The sequence below is a fragment of the Leptodactylus fuscus genome, chromosome 6 (assembly GCF_031893055.1).
Source record: "Leptodactylus fuscus isolate aLepFus1 chromosome 6, aLepFus1.hap2, whole genome shotgun sequence".
NCBI lineage: Eukaryota > Metazoa > Chordata > Amphibia > Anura > Leptodactylidae > Leptodactylus > Leptodactylus fuscus.
In genome coordinates, this window is record NC_134270.1 from 143544293 (window position 1) to 143566354 (window position 22062).

A 22062-nucleotide genomic window follows, 5' to 3' on the forward strand; every position below is an offset into this window, starting at 1 on the left:
TTTTTAATAACATTCCCCCCTAAATAAAGGTTATCCCTAGCTATCCCTGCCTGTACAGCTATCCCTGTCTCATAGTCACAAAGTTCACATTCTCATATGACCCGGATTTGAAATCCACTATTCGTCTAAAATGGAGGTCACCTGATTTCGGCAGCCAATGACTTTTTCCAATTTTTTTCAATGCCCCCGGTGTCGTAGTTCCTGTCCCACCTCCCCTGCGCTGTTATTGGTGCAAAAAAGGCGCCAGGGAAGGTGGGAGGGGAATCGAATTTTGGCGCACTTTACCACGCGGTGTTCGATTCGATTCGAACATGGCGAACACCCTGATATCCGATCGAACATGTGTTCGATAGAACACTGTTCGCTCATCTCTAGTTATTGACCTATTACTTGCTTCCCTTCAATAGGACTTAGAACAAAGTCTAGTGATAAGGCTCTGCAACTTCTTTCACTGGAGACTGAGACTCTGTCTTCCTAATTACATCATGGAAGATACACTTGCACATTCTCAGTCAGTGCCCTCTATTGGTGTGCATATTTGAGGCACTGGCATCCTACTTATATCATGGAAGTCAGATTTGCATATTCTTCCCATGTTCCTTTGCAGTGGAGCACTCCATGGCTTAATAAGACTCCACACACCTATATGGTGGTCTCTCCCTATGGCGTGACGATATTCCCTTAACCCTGTCTAAGCCTCTCACCTCTGCCAGATCAGTCCTCTCTGCGCCAATCTGACGAGATGCAAATACATCGAAACAGCTGTCCTTGGCTGAGAAGACTGTATCTGATTAAATTCCAACATCATTACAAACAAAGGCCTCTGAGAAGGTCGACATGATGTTAAAGGGAGTGCCCTCTATTGGTTTGCTTGACTGAGACTCTGTCTTCCTAATTACATCATGGAAGACAGACTTGCACATTCTCAGTCAGCGCCCTCTATTGGTGTGCATACTTGAGGCACTGGCATCCTAATTACATCATGGAACTCAGATTTCCATGGAAATATATTGTGAGCCTATATAATTACACCCATTTGTTATTTTATTAATACAATTCTTTTAAATAAAACAATGTAGTTATAAGAAGGATATGATGGTGAATACTATTTTGTCAAGATAGGCTAAAATGCAATACCAGACCTAACCAGCACTCATAAAGTGGTGCTGTTTCCTGAAGAATGCATCCACATTTCCCCAATCCCATACATCCCAGAAGAAAGGCCAGGGCTACTAATAAAAGGCGTACATTTTTTTTCTACATGTCCCATTTACAAAAGTCTACATGACACCATGCTGTCATCCCAGAGGGAAGTTAGCCAAACGCCATCATTTATTACACTTATTCCTGTGATCTCTCAGACTTTTCCTGCCAAATATATTTGTTTGTGTTAATGACTGGCCCGCGGGGCGATAAATGAACATTATTATGTTAATGTAATCCCTGTGGTTACAGAGAGGTGCAGCGTGATAAAGTGACAGCTCCGCTCATCAGACCGAGGCTGAAAAACATGTTCATTGAAATCTTAAGTATTCTTTTGATAGATTTTGGGCTGCAATCCATGTTACATGGCGTTACTCAGCAGCAGAAATTTACGCAACTACATTTGACAGTTTTCTGGTGTGAGGTTGTGGTTATTTTACTTTTACACATTTACCGTTAGTTGTGCCAAAAATGGCCAAAATAACACCTGAAATTTACACCAGATTCTGCCAAGTTGATGAAAAACTTTGATATTTCTTAGCTACAACTGTGTCTGGCAAAGCTGATTGAGAACCCTATGTCCTCTATTAGGGCTAGTTCACACGTAAAAACCTCCTGGCTTATTTTGGTCCTGAAAAAAAACGCTTCCTAATTAGGAAGCTTTTTTTTGACATTGCCAAGCTTTTTTTGGAGCTTTTTTTTGTAAAAACCGCTTCCAAAAAAAGCCAGGCTGTTTTCCCCTCCCATATGAGTGAATGGGCTGAAAAAACCGCTAGCATTTTTTTTCCGCGCGGTTTTTTGCAAAAAAACGCTTCGCTTATTTTTTCAAAAAAACTGCGCGGAAAAAAAACGCGCGTTTTTTGCCTCCCATTCACTTCTATTGCTTTCTTCAGGCGGAAAACGCCTGAAGAAAGGTCGTGTCGCTTCTTTTTTCTGCTAGCTGAAAAATAACTAGCAGAAAAAAAAAAGCTAGTGGAAAAAAAAAGCTAGCGGAAAAAAAAGCTAGCTGTTCACATAGGGCTCCATTGTAAAGGGGCTGATTTTGAAGCGAAATCCGCTGTCAAAAAACTCCCCTTTGCCCACGTGTGAACTAGCCCTTACAGTTCCCATGGGGTACTTAGTGGCGACCTGAAGATATCTATTGTATGTTATTGGGGTACTAAGGCTATGGGGGTGCTATGGTTGTGGACTTTTTTTTTTTTTTTTTTTTTTTTTTTTAGGCGCCGCCCCCTGAGAGGCTGGCTGCCTTTGATGCAGTGCTCCAAGCTGGGAGCAAACTTTTTCTTTCCTTTTTCACTCTTTTTCTCTGTATCTTCAAGAATCCGGTAACCAAGCAATCTAGCACTATGAATTTAGCAACTATAAATCGAATGGAAGACCCTGTGGAGTTTTTTTGTTCCTTTTGTTTCCATTGTAAAGCATGGACTCAAGACCTGGTTCAGCTGGTTTCCACATGTGCCTGTTACCATCCCCCCAGCTAGGACAGCATGGCTCAACATGCGGCATGGAAGAGAAACCTACATGGAAATGCGGACTTCTTCGTTCAAGGAGATGATTTCTGGCGTCAATTGCTGATGTGTGAAGATGCTACAGCTGACTGGTATTTCTTTCTATTACTGTGGACACGTGGGACACTGTTACAACCTCGGAACCTACCATCACCCACCTACCCCAGGAGTTATGGAAGCTTGGCAAGAGAGCAGCACCATGTATACCTGGATGGTCTCTGACTTCCTTGGGGCAGTAGAACACTGTGGTAAGGAGGACGGCTTGTGATGAAGGACATTTGGGGCATTTTTTTGTGGTTAAAAGGACAATAGTGCTGATGCAAGATACCGAACTATCAGCTGTGAGCAGGAGATCTCACCACCTACCAAAGGAACTGCCACATGTTATCATGATAGCTGCATATGTCCCCCACCTCTGCAAAAATTTCTGCTTGTTATATCCACATGCTGTGACCCCCCTCCTCGTGTCCTACAACCAAGTCGGCTGTATTATTATTATTATTATTATTAACATCACTCCGCACAGAGAACTAAATGATCCTGCAGTGTGTCTGTGTTTCTTTCTTTTTTAGTTGCTATGATTCCTAGGATTTCTCTATCTGCCATGAGCTTCTATGTGTTTCTCTCTTGTTATATACTACTGTACCATCTATGAAACTGTATCACTGAAATTTCCCCATTGTGGGACTATTAAAGGAATATTTTATCTTATCTTATCAAGGATAGGACTATGATAAAATTCCATGTCTGAAACTTATAGAGATCCTGTGGCCGTCACTGTTATGGAACTCTATGGCTGCCAAATTCATAGAGGTCCTGGTACTGTTATTTGGGTCACAAAGCGGGCCCAGTATGGGTGTCCTGAACCTATTGCGATTATAGGGTCCCTTTGTCTGACTGTTACAGGGATCTGACTGACAACAATATAATCACTTTGTAGCTGTCATCTGTATGGGGTCCTGTGTTTGTCATCAGTATTGGCCCTTATGACTATCAATATATACTAGTATATCAATATTACACTGCCATTAGAGTACTTTATTTTCTACAAGTTATTGTTTTGTCTGTTAGAGACATGGGGTCCAGATCGCCAGATCACTTTTATGGGATCCTGGTGTCTGATACTAATATAAGGATCACTAGTCTGTCATTCTTAAGAGGATGTAAAAGTGTCATTTTGTGGCTGTTACCTGTATGGAGTCCTGAGGATGTCACTCTAATGCTAAGAAAATGCACCGTAAACACTTGTCCTTGGCACTCGGCACCAGGTTGGTATATACATAACAGGTTAAACTACTGTACTACAATAATAATGGCATGCCCAGGGAATCCACAAATACATAGACCATGAACAGCTGCAGCTTCTTGCCAATTCAGGATAAACAGTCAAACATTCCAACCAATCAAAGTCATTACCGTCCTTATTATTAACCTTATGGACGCTACAAAATTATAGATTATATAATAATGTATTAGAGCTGCCCAAAATGATAACTCCCCAATATTTGCTTTAACATTAGTCATAGATTTTCTTTTCACTCTTCCTTATGGTAAAGCCTGAATACTATATCTGGGTGTGAACAAGTGATTGAGTCTACAGGTGATGTTTGTAGTATTTGGGCTGAGCGTTCATATTGTCTACTTACAGTTAAACAATGAGAACAAGATGTTTTGGCTTAGCACCCAGTGTACGAGGCAGCATTTAGTCTCTGCGTACCTAGAGGCTTTCAAAAATCCCTTTGTAAAACTTTAAATTTCAAGCAAAATCCTATATATAGCAATATAATCCTTGACCTCTGGCTTTCCTCACTGACTATTCTTTTGGACTCCGATTTGGCACTGCATCGTTCGACTGTTTCTTGACCTTCGGCTAGCTGACCTCCTTTTGTTGTTCGTCTTGTCTGCGTTTTGTGTATCACATATGTAGGAAGGGATCATCTCCAAGTTGCCGCCTATTACGTAGGATAGGGCCAGGCAATAGGAAGGGACAGTGGGGGGGCTTCACCTTAGGGCTCACTGTCTCTTGTGCCCCACCCCAGGGTTTCCAGCAGCTACTGGGGAATTGCTGTCCTAGCAATTCCATAACAGTTTCACATTTATTTTCTCCTCTATACTTTGTGACCTCACATTCACCGTTAGTCCATTCGGACACCTGTGGGGGGCTTTATCTGTATCTTTTCTCTCCTCATAAATGTGAAACGTCAGGGTTTTTTGTTTCACTTGTAGGCTAGTTAATTTTCCGGCCGTGTCCGCGCCCACTCAGGTCGGTTAGTCGGGCTCACGGCTACTTCTAGTGTACAAGGCAGTGGATAGGAGTATCACACACTAGTTATTCCAAACTGTTCATACTTTTGTTTTTGTTTATTCTTTTGTGTTTCTCTTAAACTTGACTGAGAGGTTATTAGTCAGGGGCCAGTCCATGGTCAGAGATCCCCATAACACCCGGCTCCAGCGGTCGTTGTAGAGGGTGTGTGCGCCCACCGGATTTTTCCAGCATTGTGGGATATCCAAATCCCACTAACCACTCAGACATTTTAACAGCCTGTCCTCCAGGGGAGCTGTTTTTATCCAGGTAGTGGCAACCACTGCATCTGGCTATATAGCCTCACAACCCTATTGTCACACCCACAAAAGTGAAGTGTAAGGTACGTGTTCCCCAGAGGAGGAATCACACAACCAACCATACGAACATCAGTGTCACTTCCCAGTAAAGGAGGCGCGGAATCTTCTTTTGTTTCTTCCTCATAACATAATATATTGGAAAGGGTTAATTTAATGGTTCGATTTTTTTTTTTTTCCCAATTCGGTATTCTTAGTTTCCACTTAATTAGACGAGTCCCAGTTTTGCATCAGCATCCCGTCGCAGCTAGCCGCAAGGAACTTTGCATGGTGGAAACTATTTCCCACCGTGTGAACATACCCTTAGTCTTCTGGAGTATCAGGAAGATCATCTACTATCATTACTATCTTTTGATTACTTTGATATTTTGGGCTCAATTATGAGAATGTTTTATTCGATTCTCATTGCTTTTCTTTTGTCGTTTTGGCATAGTATTTCATAAAGTTACATTTACAATATTTATCAAGGCTCTACCCACCATATGTAATAATGTCTACACAATACCTGGCCAAAGTTCCATGGAGTGGTGACAACAAAGTCTTTGCTTCCCTGATACAATAAGCCATATTCATTCATCACATATTCTTGCCTCTGAGCTTCATCTTCCAGAAAGACGTCATCATCTGGGAAAATATATCATGATATGGTACAAATGTCTTTCTTTAAGTATATCAGAAACTAGTCATTGAATCTTACTAGTCATCAAACTAGCCCATGAAGGATTATCAATAGAATGGGGCTGACTTACTAATCCTATTACGTCGTTGCAATTGTCAACCTTGTTGATTCTTCTTATCCCATTTGTCAAAGTTGTCTATGACATTGCCTAGGGGGAATCACATGCTCATGTCTTTGAATCAGAAGAATTGGGAGGATTGTGAGGATTTTTTTCCATTTCACAATCGTGCATTGTCAATGTGCTACTCGTGTTTTTCAAGTAAGTTAGCACGCTGACCCATCTAATGGCCCCTCACATGCCTATTGTGAGAAGGTGACAGGTGAGACTGTGGAAGGTCGCTATATCTCCCCCAGATTCCTCACTTATGTGTAGTAAGCGAGGTTACAATTCAGGTAACACCTTAGCTGTGAGATGGCTCCTTCTGTTAACCTCTTCTTGTCCTACTAGGGAGGAGCCTTCTTGCACAAGTGGGAGCTGGGCCTCATTAAAGGCCTATAATAGGTTGGAAAGTTCTCACTTCTGAGCAGTTCCTGGGGAGAGAGAGGAGGAGCTGGGTTCTGTCTTAACATACTACAAACTGGTGAGAGTCCAGTCTGTTGCCTTTGTGGTCGCACCTTTACTTTGCTCTCTGATAACCATGTAGCTGAAGCAAGCCACATGTACAGTTAGGATATTCTCTGTATAGTTAGTAGCTCAGACAAGCAGGATTTCTTTTGTTTTGTCTGAAGTTAAGGCTTATTTTGTTTTGCTGTTTTTGCAAAATAAACGTATGGGGTAAAACCTGTTTGTACCTGAATTTTTATGCCTGTCTCTGACTGTCTGGGTCCGCTATTGCTACCACTGAGCCTATCCTCCCACACTATGTATTATCACAGGTCTGTGTTTGGGACCATGAGTCCAGGGCAAAACTTAGGACAGTTCCTATTCCTGTATGTTTTTCAACCCGGGCTCACTGAAACAAATGAATGAGTCTGTAGAAGTCATGGGCAGTATAGTGTGCCATCCATGCCATCCGTGCCGTTCAACCATGGACCCATCATATACGTACATGTGCGTGTTGCATGTTGCTTAATAGTATTTGCACTGTTAGCAGTATGTTGGCTGTCTCTTGTGGTGATGTTACCAAATCAAAGGTGAGGTATTAGGTATTAGTCAGCTTTGCTGTATAGACTGAGGCATAATGAGTCATCTCAATATCATTAAAGATAGGACAGGTAGGAAGGAGAGGAATGCTATACTCAGATAAGACTCTATGGCACTGTACTGGGGCAGGGGGGGAGGCCAAACTTCATCAATTTCTTATTGTTTTAATCTAAGGCATTTCATGGTCAATTGACTCCTGTTCTTTGCAGCTATTAAAAAGTGAGAGCCCCCCAATGCCCTATTGCTACAGAAATAGATCAAGGAGTTGTCTCTCTCAGGGATGCTTTAAAAACTAAAAATACCTATAACATGACAACTTTTTGCTTATTTTTTTAGTCTGAGTAATGAAGCTACAATGAAATACAAGAGACATTCCCTTTAAATGTGAGTTTTGTAGTAAATATCTATAAAATGAGGACAAGGTGATAACATAATATAACTCAGCAAACTGGAAAGTGTCCAAATCTTTTTTGCTTCTTTCACCACATGCCCTTTGTATGAGGCTTTAGTTTGGGTCGCAGCCAAGATTTTACATGATTTTGAAACTCTCGGATGCAGATATTGTGCCAAATATCACTGCATGACAGCTTATGAAGAAGAGGGACTTTGTCTGTGTTTGTATGAGACAGAGGAAGATTGATAAGAAAACTACCGTGGGATTCTTTCAATGCTTGTTTTCTATAAAGGAGATGCTGGCATATACATGTTACAGATCAGATTGCAGTTTATTTGCTTTGTTATTGAAATAAGACACATGCTGCAAATGGGCCTAGATGTCGGGGGGGGGGGGGGGGCTACAGATCACCCTCCACACACTAGGGCTGGAAAAACATATTTTTTCTTTCTAAATCCCTTTGATAGTTCGCGGTCTGTACAATGTAAATGTATCACCCCTGCCCTCTGGTGCACTGGAGTGAGAAAATGTATGATACACAGCCTTCCACTGTCAGAAAGGAGAAAAAGTATCCTTTTAATGACAAAAGTAGCATTTGTTCAAGAGCATATAGTCAAAGGGATTTTGTGGGGGAGGAGGTGGCACACAAGGGGGGGGGTGATTACTGGGGATGGGAATGATGGGAAGCTTGTGTGCAAAGGGATGTAGTGGACAAGTCTTCATTGTGGTCTGGTCTCCAATAGAGAAGGAACGGGAAATATAAATGGTGGTGAAATGTATGAAGAGGCTTAGGTGACAGTCATAAGGTGAAGGGGGACTCATAGGGGGACTCAAGCTGAGTTTTGCATAAGAGTCCTGATAATATTTTTAATGTGTAAAGTCTATTTAAGAGAATTGACTTATAATCATAACCAAGTATAGCTGTCTACATAAAGATACTATAAATCCTTGAAAGCATTATGGGAATACGGGCTAACAAGTTCCATGTAATAGTCACCTTAGTCACAATGAACTATGAATGCTGACTTTACTGAATATTACAACATTCCTTTATTTTCTCAATGTTTCTTTGTTGCATCTGTATTAGAGGTTATAGAGAAATAGGAGCTATCTGTGTGTTGTCAGACTGCGTGACACACTGTGAAATAGGTCAGGGGTACAGCAGTCTATTCTAAGGGTCACCTATCTGTATGGTCCTTTGATATATGTGAATCATGCTGATATAACCTATAGATGTGGGGCAACTATGAAGTCACCCATGTTCTTCTAATCTAATAACAAATTTGAGACTGACCATAAAACTATACTAAGAGTCAAAAAGATGGTCTAAAGGAAGGTACGAAGAGCCTGGACCTGGTCCTTGTAATGCTTGACCCTTGAAGTCATTGTTAGTATAAGTGTACATACCTGAGCACCAAGGATTGAAGAGTAGAATGAAGTCGCCCAAATAGTAGGATTTGGCGATCCCCCGGTAGGTGCCTTCTAGGGACAGACTGTATCGGCCAATAACGGCTTTTGCTGAGGTGCAGATAGCCAATGCTAAAGGATTGATAGATTCGCCTTCCACTTCAGCACTCCAGGCGTTGTTACGCAGCTTTGTTACTGGAAATTGTATCAGGGTCCCGGTTTGAGGAGATGGATATGGACCTGGAGGAAACCCAAAGGAAATGGTGGTTAATCAAGTATTGTGACAACATTACGTGTAGTACCAAAAATGCAACTTTGTGTTTCAATTGCGAATCACATTAAGGATCTGTGTTTTCAATGAAGCAATTGTTGCCTCTATCTAGTCCTGCACACACAGATGCGTGGTACGTGTAATAAGCAGCGTACATCAGGTCAACATAGTGAATTAGGCCAGTTTATCATAATAGGTGAAACCTCTAAATATGTTAAAGGGTTAAATAATGTTCAGGAGAAAAGCGTTTTTAATAATAATAATAAAAAAAAGTACAGGAACATGGGGGGGGGGGAATCTGTAATTAGTTAGGGGGGATAAGAAGCAATGTCATGAAATGTTATTTCACTAAGACAGTGGAAGGCAAGAACCAGAGGTTCAAGATGAAGTGGAAAAACTGCGCTCCCTGGTTGTTGATAGGTAGTGACACAAAGACCAATTGTCCACGTATGGATTTATTAAGAAAGAATACACCAAAAGTGTATTTTTGACATAGAGTACCCCGATATCGCCATAACATCCCCCTAATAGCGATATGGTTCCATCTCTAGAGGTCTCGACCCCTCAATATGTTATCTTGGAAGTGTATTTTACATCTATACCAATATGTTTTTATGACTATGCCTGAAGCTTAAGGCTGTATATTAAATGAGCTTCTGCTAAGGTATGTTCACCCAAGGGGGTCACAATACTTATGATGAAGGATTGAGTCTCTCCTATTTTTTAATCGGAAGTATTGCTTTGAGCTTGACTCACTATTTTTTAAACTGTAATTCTTCCTGCTATTGTTTATTTATTTCAATGCTATATGTTTTTTTTATTTTGAACTATATTATATGTTCAGTATTTCATACTTTTTTAGCTAACTAGGCAAGATGCATCCCTCTCCATGAGGTTTTACTTGTGTATATGTATGTATTCTCTTTTAGCTTTGTTCTTGCACTTGAAGAAGGACCCTTGAAGGTCCGAAACGCGTCGTGCTTTTGTTTCTTAATAAATCCATACGTGGACAATTGGTCTTTGTGTCACTACCTATCAACAACCAGGGAGCGCAGTTTTTCCACTTCATCTTGAACCTCTGGTTCTTGCCTTCCACTGTCTTCTCTCCGGAATTCCGGTACATCGTGGATTCTGCTGCCACTCTCACCTGGATTGTTTACCAACTTAAATCCACATTGGGGTTGTGATATCCCACAACCCTTCAGGTGAGAGGCCAAGTGGTCTAAATTAATATTAATGAATATTGTCTACCACCATTTTAACAGATCTGCTACGCTTAGAGCGCTCGGTGTCTTTTTCCTCTCTTCTTATTTCACTAAGAGAGTAGTTGAGGCGCGGAACAAACTTCCAGCAGATGTGGTTGGGAAATCTGGAGTAAGTGAATGTAAGCCTGGCTGGAATATACAGGTCTCTCCTAAGGCCCAGTTCACATCTGCGTTCGGCTTTCCATTTGGGAAGTCCACTTGGGGATCCACCTAACGGAAACCTATATGCAGTAAAAAGCAGTTACCTAAGGAAACCCACCACTTAATGGGGTCCATGTGGTTTCTGCACGAAACATGCAGAGAGAAAAGTCTATAGGGTCCGTGGGTTTCACAGGTAACTACTTTTTAATGCAACAGGTTTCCATTCAGGAAGTCCCCGAACAGAAACCCAAACACAGATGTGAATAGGGCCTAAGATAAAAGGGAAATAATATAAGGGCAGACTAGATGAACCATGAGGTCTTTTATCATCATATAGACAAACACTGTACTCGGCTATGTCCATCCGTTGTATGAATGGAGACTCTCTGCTCAAGTGAACAGGTGGGAATTTAGTGTTAATTATATTAAGCCTCCCCCCAATTGACTCGCCTCTCCCTCATCTCGGGTAAGATATCTGGGGATGAGGGCAATCTCCTGCATCACTTTCTCACGGCCGCAAGGACGGTTATACGGCGTCACTGGCGCAGCACTACAACCGCCTCGTTGATGGAATGGCTCCAGGAGTTCCTTCTCATCAGGAGGATGGAGGTTCTTGTCGCAGAGGATTCTTTTGCCCCCTTTTAGTTCAAGACCCTCTGGCGGCCATGGGTGGTGTTCCAGGAATTCTCAGAGTTTTCTAGGCTCTTTTCATAAGCCCTTCCTCCTGGCTTCCCTCCCACTGCCCTGGTGGTTTTCACCCCCTCCTCCCATCTCTTCCTTTGTTGTCTGTGTTCCCCTGGTGTCTTTTTGTTTCCCCCTTCTCTCTCCCCTCTCTTCCTTGTTTTCCCCTTGACATGCCCGTTTTTGGACCTGTACGTCCATCATTGCACTTGTTAATGACCTTGTTTACACTTTTCCTTGTGCTCGGTTTTGCATTTGTTTTGCTCCATTTAAAATTTTAATAAAACTTGATTACACCTAATTATATTAAGCCTCATTAGGAGATCAAAAGGGAAGTGCGGGGAACTAACGTCACTCTGCAAAAAAAACAAACCTTCAAGACGGATCTGTACATAGAAAAATAAAAATGTGTTGGGAGTTTAACCCTTTTCTTAACATCCGCCACATGTCTACAGTACAGATATCCACAGGTAATGTCCAAGTTCATAGAAAAATCTGAACAAGGTCATGTAACCTCTCAGATCTTCAACTGTAGAGGTTGAAAAGTTATTTTGAGGGAATGGGTTCCCTATAACAACCAAATGGTCCCCACGGATGAGAGTTCAGGAATCATTGCTATGGCAGCTCAGAGCAGGGGTGGACATAGACTGATGAGGGTCCTGTGCAAGAACAGTTATGGGCCCCTTGTTTTCCAATATCTCAGCAAAGAGAACCCACTTACGTCTCTCTAACAATCCAACAGTAATTGTTATCCATGTAGTCAGTGGCGTAACTACCGGGGTAGCGGCTGGCACAGGGCCCAGGACATTAGGGGTCCGGCGACACTCACTACTGCTGCGTTTTTTTCCTTTTCTTAATAGGCCATTATCGGCTGGAGTAACTCCAACCGGTAACAGGTCCTATTTACTTACCTACCTTGGCAGTGGCCGGGATCAGTAAGTGACGCTGCGGGCCCCACAAACATCATTAGTATACTCAGGGGGCTTTTCAGACCCCTGAGTATAATGATCAGAGGTCCAGGGGTTGTAAGGTAACATAAAAAAAACTTACCGCTTCAAGCCTATTTCTGAGACTCTCCCTGACGTCACATGACCGGGGGCCTGCGTCCGGGGTCATGTGACATCCTGGACGTCATTGAAGATGGCAGACACCACCGAGGACTGCTGCAAAGCCGAGGATAGGTAAGTAACATTGTTTTTTATGTTTGTATCCCACCCTTCGGTCTCCAGTTATTATACTTTGGGGTCTGAAAAGACAGCAGAATCTAATAATTGTTCATGGGTGTCCACAGTGGGGCATAATACTGTGTGTGCAGGGGCCACTATGGGGCATAATAGTGTGTGTAGGGGTCACTATGTGGCATAATAGTGTGTACAGGGGCCATTATGGGGCATAATAGAGAGCGCAGGAATGGGGGGGGGGAGTCGGTCAGGGTCTTTGGCAGGCGTTAGTCGGAGGGGAAGGGGCCCCATGTCAAAAGTTCACCACGGGGCCACACCGTTCCTAGTTATGCCACTGCATGTAGTTCAATAGCTTAGGCATTTACCCACAATCAAATGGATGATGATAGGGCCCCCTGACCTATTGGGCCCCTGTGCAGCTACATAGATTGCACCAATGCTATAGCTTGGAGCATTCTAAAATCTCCCTGTAATGTCAAGGCAACGTTCCTATTTAGCCCTGGCTTCTATGGGCAGCTTCACAGTAAGTTGAAAGACTGTCCTACTACAGTCATTCTTACAATGTCACACAACTTATGAACTTAGAGTAGGGGAGTAAATCCTACCCAAAAAGGGACAATAAAATATAACCTTTATTGGTAAAATTAAAACACCAAAAGGAACAAAAAAACAAACAATTCCCCATTTAAAAAGAAAGGGGATTAGGCTAGGGAATATAGGTACTATGTCTGTTTAAACACCTAGAAACCCCTGCTAATACAGGAAATCTAGACAAATAACTTCTTACATCGATTTCCTGTTAGTCTTTTCCAAATGCTGCACTGCTCCACTAAAGGCTCCGTTTATAGCCTATCTATTCATTGCACACAGCACTAAACATTCGTCTGTGTACACACTTGGCTAGAGCAGAGATCGCTGTTATCTTTCATTGTTTGCTCTACTCCTTTTTGTAGCCTTTGTTAATTAGTAGCCTACCAATTCGTGCTAATGCACACAGCACTAGTCATTGGTCTGTGTACACACTTGGCTAGAGCAAAAATCGCTGTTATCTTTCATTATTTGCTCTCCTCCTCTTTGCAGCCTTTGTTAATTAGTAGCCTATCTATTCGTGCACACAGCACTAGTCATTCGTCTGTGTACATACTTGGCTAAAGCAGAGATAGCTGTAATCTTTCATTAACAGCCACAGGATTTGTTAGCAGATAAACGAGTGAACCAGGTATTGTACCCTACCTAATCCCAATTGTAACACCTAGTCTGTCACCTGACGCGTTTCAATGTCCCCATTGCATGGGACACATCATCAGAGGTATATTTTCTAACATTTCTTTATAAAACTGGAGTGTCAATTGTCTGATAAATGTTAGCCCCCAGTCCCCGTCGGCATTGATGTCAGTGGGTAGGATTTACTCCCCTACTCTAAGTTCATATGTTCAAGCTGGGTACATAACAGATAAATCGACACATTTAGTGAATGTCACACAACTTACCTGTTTGGACTGTAAGCCGTAAGTTATCTAACTTCTCCTCATCTCCTCTGTTGTAAAAAAGCAATGCGATGCTAAAGGGTTGACCTCTACGAAGAAAGAGCTCCTTGCCCCGTATACTCTGAGTCCTGTGCTCTTGACCATTTTTGAGTGCATTGGCATCAATCCTTGAAATTTCTGGCGCTGTAATAAATAAGATGTATTAGCTGAACCTTAGGATGGAGACAATTGTAGAAATGAAGGTGTGCGACAAAGGAATTTGGTAAGTATATACATACAATAAGTATTTGGTAAGTATATACATACAATATGAAGAGCAGGTAAGAATGTTAATAGTCTAGAAAAAATGCTGCATGATACTATTATTACTTGACTACTGTTCACACTTAAAGTATATGTCTAGTTACATACAGCACAAGAATGCATGCGATGAAGGGCTCAACCGATGTGTCATCTTTATAATCTGCTTCTTTCCATACTTAGATACACATGTGTCCTTTCTTACCTTTGTTCTTAGCTCAAGATATTCAGAGTATCTTGGCATGACAAGCTAAGGGCCGCGTCATATCTGTGTTCGGCAAATCCATTTGAAATCCGTATTTGAAATCTTCAAAAATTGATTTTGAACTGTCTGGATTAAAACCCATTGATTTGAATAGGTTTTAAAAGTAATTTGCATGTATCAGTTTGTGCCATTTCCGTCTGGTTTCCACTTTTTTTGTGTGCACAGAAAACTAGAACTCGCAGGACTTTGTACGAAAAATTAGGATTCGAGATGGACAGCGACTGATCCGTTTTTTTTTTTAACATTGGAGTCTATGGAAAACGGATTACAAATGAATAGCAATCCGTTTGTTTCCGTTTCGTAATCTGTTTTTCCCTCTGTGTATGCTCAGAATGGAGAAAGGGGAAGAAAAACGGATACAAAGACACAAACGGTCAGTTTTTTTGAACTGATATCCATTGACTAAGGGCAGGTTCACATCTGTGCCCGGTCTCCACTTTGTGGGTTTCCGTCTTCTGCCTGAGAAACTGGACATGAGACAGAACCTGGCAGTCAGTGTCCGCCCGTCAGCGTCTTCTGGTCTCCGCGGTGAAAACGTTTTTTTGTTTTTTTTTAACCGGACACAAAGTCCTGCATGACCGACTTTGTGTCCGGTTAAAAAAAATGGTTTTGCCGCAGACAGGCACAAAGGAATGACTTTGAAAACTGATTGCCGGTTTCTGTCTCCTGTCCAGTTTCTCGGGCAGAAGACGGAAACCTGCAAAACGGAGATCGGGCGCTGGTGTGAACTCTCCCTCATCCATCTAAAAAAACAGATTTGGGTATCCGCTGTGTATCCATTTGGAATTGTTTTTTTACCAAACCGTTTTTCTCTTAAAATTGTTTGCAAGTGGACAGATACCAGACGCAGATGTGTACCCAGCCTAAGAGGGGGTTCATACTTGCACCTGTGCCCGCCCACCGGGTCTCAGTCCTAGTTCCCAGGAAAACTGCATAGGGACGGCTTCCCGACGGTCAGTTTTAAACCCATTAATTTGAATGGGTTTTTAAAGAAAACCGCCGGTGTCCATGTGAGGCCTCTCCGCGGGGAAACCGTTTTTGTTTTGTTTTTTTGCCCGGACACAAAGTTGGACAAGCAGGATGTTTTTAGTTCTCCAAGATGGCGGCAACAACCTCCCTGCTGGGTTCTGCCAAAAACTGTCTACAGGTACTGAGAAGAACTGATGGAAGGCAAAGGGCAAAGGTCACGCCAAATATGGATGAGATTTCCATTTCTCTTTTCTTCATTCGCTTCATTTTGTTCATCGACAGCAATAAACTATTAACCCTTCTATTTCTGAAAGCTTTCTTACTTTGCAGAAGCGTTTCCACTCTTCCATACCTGCCTAAAATTTAGCACAGCGCTGTATATGTAATGGCGGTTACACCTTAACGAACTTTATTAGTCTATTTATTGCTCTGTAAACATATTTGACCTTGTGAACCAGATCTCTAATGTTTTTTCAGGCAGCCCTGTTAAGCTATAACAACTTGACACGCTTTGTCCGTTGCGGGATCGATGTGTCTATTGTGCGCTATCCACACCTGACTTTGCCTTACTCATCTCCTGTCAATTACATTGAATATTTTATTTTTCTGGCCACACCTTAGAAATGCGGCTCAATGGCTGCAAAGTCAATCAGTACTTCAACGTAAATATGTTGTCAGTCATCACCCTGATATTTTGGTTTTCATTGGGTTTGTGATTCTTAAGTGTGAAATACTTGATGAATTCATTTGATATTTTTACTTTTTTATAAAGTTATGACATATATATTCATCCATGAGCGGAAAGGCTATTGCCACAATATACAGGATATCTTGTACGCTGAATATAGAACATTTAGGAGAAACACATCTCAGTGGACAACCGTTATCAAAAATGGGACCGCAATGGGTTTCATCTGACTCCCTACTACATTAGAGCTTTGGACAGTCTACTACTATACTGTTGCTCTACACATGGAGTCCATTTCTTTGCTTGGTGTAGAGGGCTGGAGATTAACTAAAATCCCAACGTACTATTTGTTGAATGGACTTTTAGAACAAGCACATCCCCAAGTGAGTGTTGATTTTAATTATATATCATATTTAATATCATATAACATAGTATTTATGTTATGCAGTTGGTTTACTCCACCTATTGATATTGCTCAGACATGGTAGAGTCCAAGTACAATAATAATAACCTGGGCCATCAATTTCTGACCTTGCAATTATCAAATATTCCTTCAGTTAGACTTGGCAGCTTAGGAATGACACATTAAGTACTGTATGTTTATCTATCAGTATACACCATATAGCATGCATACTGACCACCTCCCTAGAAGAACAAAATCTAATGCAATACAATTTTCACGTTAAGGTTACCATGCCCACCAGACAAACTCCTATAGTCCTTGTATCTTCTCCGCCTGTTAGAACTTTGAGATGCCGAGTTCTGCTTCACCATCCTATCCTGGCTTGAGGCGGGGTATTAATACTAGTTATTGTGGGGAGCTGGGCTCCATGTGTTTACTCCCCGAACTTGTCTCTGACTTTGCTGTTCTCCCGCTTATCGACATTAGGTTTGCTCTCCAGCTTTCTCTTTCTGATCTGGTTGTATTTTTACCTTCTGGATTTGGACTCATTGACGCATTCTTCTGATTTGGCCTCAGCTTGTTTATAACCCCCTTGGCCCACTATAGGGTTACTGGTCTAGTGCTCGCTCTCTCTCTCTCTCTCTCTCTCTCTCTCTCTCTACAGGTACACCTATTTTCTAGTACTAAGTTTTAACTTTGCAACTCAAGCAGCAAAGTCTAGCTTGGCTTGCAGTGGACTCTGGTGAATACAGTGGAGGAAACTCATGCTCTGTGAGCCAAAACCATATTTTATTATAGGTAACTGCTTACTTGCCAGAGCAGGTATTAATACCAGCCACAGCAGTGTTTTACTGGACAGGTGACAACTTCAATTTCTTTCATTTTCCATGTAAGGCAGCATTCACACTGAGTAACGCTGGCGTTTTTTGTGCTTATTTTGGCACGTAGCGCCGCGTAAACGCCGCATAAACGCCGCATTTGCGCCGCGCTATTTTGCGGTCGTGTTGTACGGTGCAAACGCGGCGTTTACGCGGCGCTACATGCCAAAATAAGCACAAAAAACGCCAGCGTTACTCAGTGTGAATGCTGCCTAAGTGGAACTTGGGTCCCTGAGTGGTTGTATTCATGGTTATGATCTCTTCACAAAATTTTTAGCTTCACAAAATAAACCTCCAAAGTAAAAAAGTATGGTTGCCCTTATATTTTTAGATCTGTGAATCAGCCATGTTATGCCATGAGAGTGATCAGATGCATAAACCACAAGGAATCATCTGGAGTATGCAGAAGAACCATCACCACTAGATCTATAGGAGCACCACTGACCACCAGAGGAATGACACTGACTATTCTCCTTACCCAGTGTCCAGATACTTAATATTCGACAGGCTACTGGGGAATGGGTGCAGAATGTGCTGCTGACCACTACCAGAATATTTCATACATTCCTCCAGTTCCACTGGTTACCAATGTCCAAAACTTAAAGAAGACCTTTTATGCCTTTCCCCAACTTCAGTTATCTGCATCCCCTAACAGGCCCCGCTCCACTGATTTCACGGACAGTCAGAATTTTTTTAGCCCCTATGGTGGGGAACTAAGAAAGTGGAGTGGCACCTATGGATGGATGGAAAGAGTTGGAGTTGGTTGAGGTAGTGAAATGTCCTCATTAAATCTTCTTGGTAGCAGATGTTTATTGACATTCCCATCATTGGAGTATGACTACTGTCACCTGTTTATACCTGTATTACCCATTAGGTATACAGTATCTTTCCCCCACCAGTTGTAATTATTTGCACCTCTTATTCCCAGGTATCACCAGAAGAACACAGATTTATGTCACCTAATATGGGCTTCCTATATACTCCACCTAGCGGGGTGGCGTCATCCAGTGCCTGAGCGCCATCATAAGAGTTAGACTTTCCCTGATCCTAAATGATGTATTTTTGACCTTTTATATGATTCATATTGCAAACATGATCAAAAGAAACGAAAGACATTGTTCATGGCCACGAGAACTATATATATCGCCAATGACTGGAGAACTTTATGACGGTGTTGTACCATAATAGTCATTGTCTACAGAGTTTGGTCCTCCCGATGTTCCTCTGTGGTCACATTAATTCAGATGATACATGCGCTGACTACATTGTAGACTATTGTGATGCTGTCACTGTCGCTGTAATTGATCATCTTTCTGCTGATGTTTACTATAATTTCCCTAGATACTATATTAGTAATACAGTAACTGCTGAGAAATACTTTATGCCGCTCCACCCTATAGCTCGGCTATTAGATTATAAGAACTAATCCTTTCTCTGCCAACGTGTTTTTTGTATGAAAATTGAATATGCATTTGCTAGACATGACTTTACTCTCTTAATACTCTTCGCTGCTGACGCTCTATTGTGTTATTCATTGTTACATATATATCTATTATATATTATATTTCTGCTTGCTATAAAACAAGCACTAAACCTTTTTGTCAAAGTTACAAGAGAACACTACCGTGGGATTCTTCCATTGCTTGTGTCCTATAAAGGAAATGCTGGCACATGTAGAGGTTTCAGAGTGTAGTTTATGGAAAACCTCTGATATTTGCTTTATCGAAGTAAGACACGCACTGACATTACTATAGGGGTCGCACCTGCAACCAAGCCTAGAAGCCAAGGGGGTCTACAGGTCACCCTCCATACACTAGGCTGGATAATCATCTCTCATCTCCTTTCTGATTCCTTTTGTTGGCTGGGAGTCTGTATAAAGTAAATTTATCACCCCTGCCCTCTGGTGCACTGGAGTGAAAAGATTTATGATACACGGCCTTCTACTTTCAGAAAGGAGAAAATTAACCCTTTCAAGGCAAAAAAAAAAATATAGTTGATCAGCAGCACACAGTCAAGGAGGGATTCTATCGAGGGAGGCTGTGCCCAAAAAAGGGTATGCTTACAATGTGGGGGGCACAGACGGGGATGGGAATTATAGGAAACTTGTGTGCCCGGACATGTTGCGAACAAGTCTTCATGGTGGTCTAGGCTTAGATAGACAAGGAAAGGGTAATGTAAGTGCTAAAAAATGTAAAGATCAGACATGACTGGGGAGGAAGTTGAGTGGAGGGGTCCAAGTTTAACTTTTACCCCATGGACCATGAGTCTTTTATTATGCTTACTTGTATAGCGCCATCATATTCCGCAGCGCTTTACAGATATATTGTCAGTCACTGTCCCATATAGGGCTCACAATCTACATTCCCTATCAGTATGTCTTTGGTGTGTGGGAGGAAACCCATGCAAACACGGGGAGAACATACAAACTCCTTGCAGATGTTGCCCTTGGCAGGGTTTTAACCTAGGACTCCAGCTTTGCAAGGCTGCAGTGCTAACCACTGAGCCACCGTGCTGCCCTAATTTAATCATGCACCGTGCTATAAGTAGTTTATAAAAGGAGTGTTGCATGGAAGCCAAATATGGCACTCCCACCTTTCCGGAGAACCAGGACGCCCTGATCGCAATGTGCAACTGCAGAAGGTCAGTCACAGTACAGCCTACAGTACATTGCCTCACATATGGTCCTTGAGTACAGCACTTAGGCACCAAGCCTAGAAAGAATCTAGTTAATCATTATATACAATAAGTGAATTTCCCCTATAGGCTGTAGAGGCAATTTACTACAATAATGTACAAACCTAGCAGAGTTTATCTTGACATGTAACATGTTAAATACACATTGCTGCAAATTTAAATTGACACCTAACACAATAAAAGCGATAGAAAAACTCAAGTTATGTTACACGTACATGGTGCAGTAATGGCATGTACCAATTTAATGCTGTATCGGCACCAATAAAGTCTGCTGCAACTGTGTATTTAACATGCTATGGGTCAAGTTAAATTGTTATATATATATATATATATATATATATATATATATATATATACTCATCTTAGAGTCCATATATGCGAAGTCTGAAATCATATAGGACTATACATATGAATGCAAGAAATACATCTATTCAAAGCAAATAGGAAACAATGCATAATACATGTCCAATTCACACACATATGGAATATATAAATAATAATACAAATTGCCCTAAGTAACTCTTACACTTTTATGAAGTTCTTCCATTCTAGGGTGAAATATTTATCCAGAACTATTTTCTACGAGACCAGATAATCTTAGAATACTTACGGTAAGCCATAGCGAGCAGCTCCTGCTGCCAGGTCTTTGCTTCTTGAGTTCTGTTCAGACTGAGATGGATTACCCAGAGATGAATCAGTCTTTTAACACTGCTGAACTTCTAACCCTGCCTCCTCCTGCCGTACTTGTCTCTGCCCAGATCCTCCTTAGTCTGAGTATCTAAATTATGGGAAGCTAACATCTAAACATGAATGGCATGGCACGTAGAAATGAGGGTATGGTTGGCAAAGCTGCCGAATGGAATAGAATATTCTGCACATTGGGTTCAGATAGGTGAGGGGTTCTCTTAGAAGGTTGGGAAAAATTCTGTTGTCAGACACCTCTGCCCGGTGCCGACTACTTTTTCTCCCAAACACTGTCCATTGTAGAAGAGTCAGAACACCCCCATATGGGCATGAATATAAGATAGTCAAAGATGCCCTGTTAAGGTCTGGTTCACATCTGCATTCGGTAATCCATTCAGGGAGTCCACATGGGGACCCCGAAAGGAATACTGAACGCATTGGCAAGCGGTGAGCTTATGAAAGCACATGGACCCCATAGACTATAATAAAGTAGATCATGAAGTATTTTTCTCTCTGCATATTCCATGCGGACACTGTGTGGAAAGCACATGGACCCCATTATAGTCTATGGGGTCCTTGTGCTTTCATAAACTCACCGCTTGCCAATGCGTTCAGTATTCCGTTTGAGGGGGTTTCCCCGAATGGATTACTGAACACAGATGTGAAACAGGCCTTAGATTGGTCGGCTTCAGCCAACATTTACCTAATTTGTATATCCATCTTAAGATGGTAAGAGGTTAACTTGTCTTTTCTCTTGCCTGTCTGTCCCTTATCTAAATGATTCCTTTTTCTATAAGAAAATTCTGGTTTTCCCATGAACATGACATATTTCAATTTGGAGACAATTATAAGTTAAACATTGTTACATGGCTGGAATTACGACAAGCCCCAGACCATAGAAAGTTCCTGCATTCATGGCCATATCCATCAGCAACCAAACTGGACTGTCACCCACCCCAAAAATATCCTTAAAACTGTGCAAATGTTTTAATTATTTCTATTTACAAAAACCTTTAACTTTTAATTGTCTACAAATTTTAATATGATTATGTTCATGGAAAAAAGAAACTTGAGCTAAATCCCACATTGCGGAAACGCAGCTTATTTAATTGCAGATTTTGCTGTGGTTTTTTGAGCCAAAGCCAGGAGTGGATTGAGCAGAAGGGAGAAGTATAAGAACTTCCCATATATTTCCCATTCC

The 22062-nt window shown here is 41.7% G+C and overlaps 1 protein-coding gene across 1 annotated transcript in view; it reads right to left on the reverse strand.

Annotated features, from left to right (window-relative positions):
- The window catches only part of LOC142208754 (protein-glutamine gamma-glutamyltransferase 5-like), a 35635-nt gene extending 14800 nt beyond the window's left edge, over positions 1-20835 (reverse strand). Inside the window, exons 1-4 of the mRNA XM_075277445.1 lie at positions 20788-20835; positions 13984-14163; positions 8955-9194; positions 5836-5954 (exon numbers count right to left, since the gene is read on the reverse strand). Of these exons, the coding sequence (XP_075133546.1) occupies positions 5836-5954; positions 8955-9194; positions 13984-14163; positions 20788-20797 (549 nt within the window). The 5' untranslated portion in view covers positions 20798-20835. The remainder of the gene's footprint in view (positions 1-5835; positions 5955-8954; positions 9195-13983; positions 14164-20787) is intronic.
- Positions 20836-22062: the final 1227 nt, after the last annotated feature.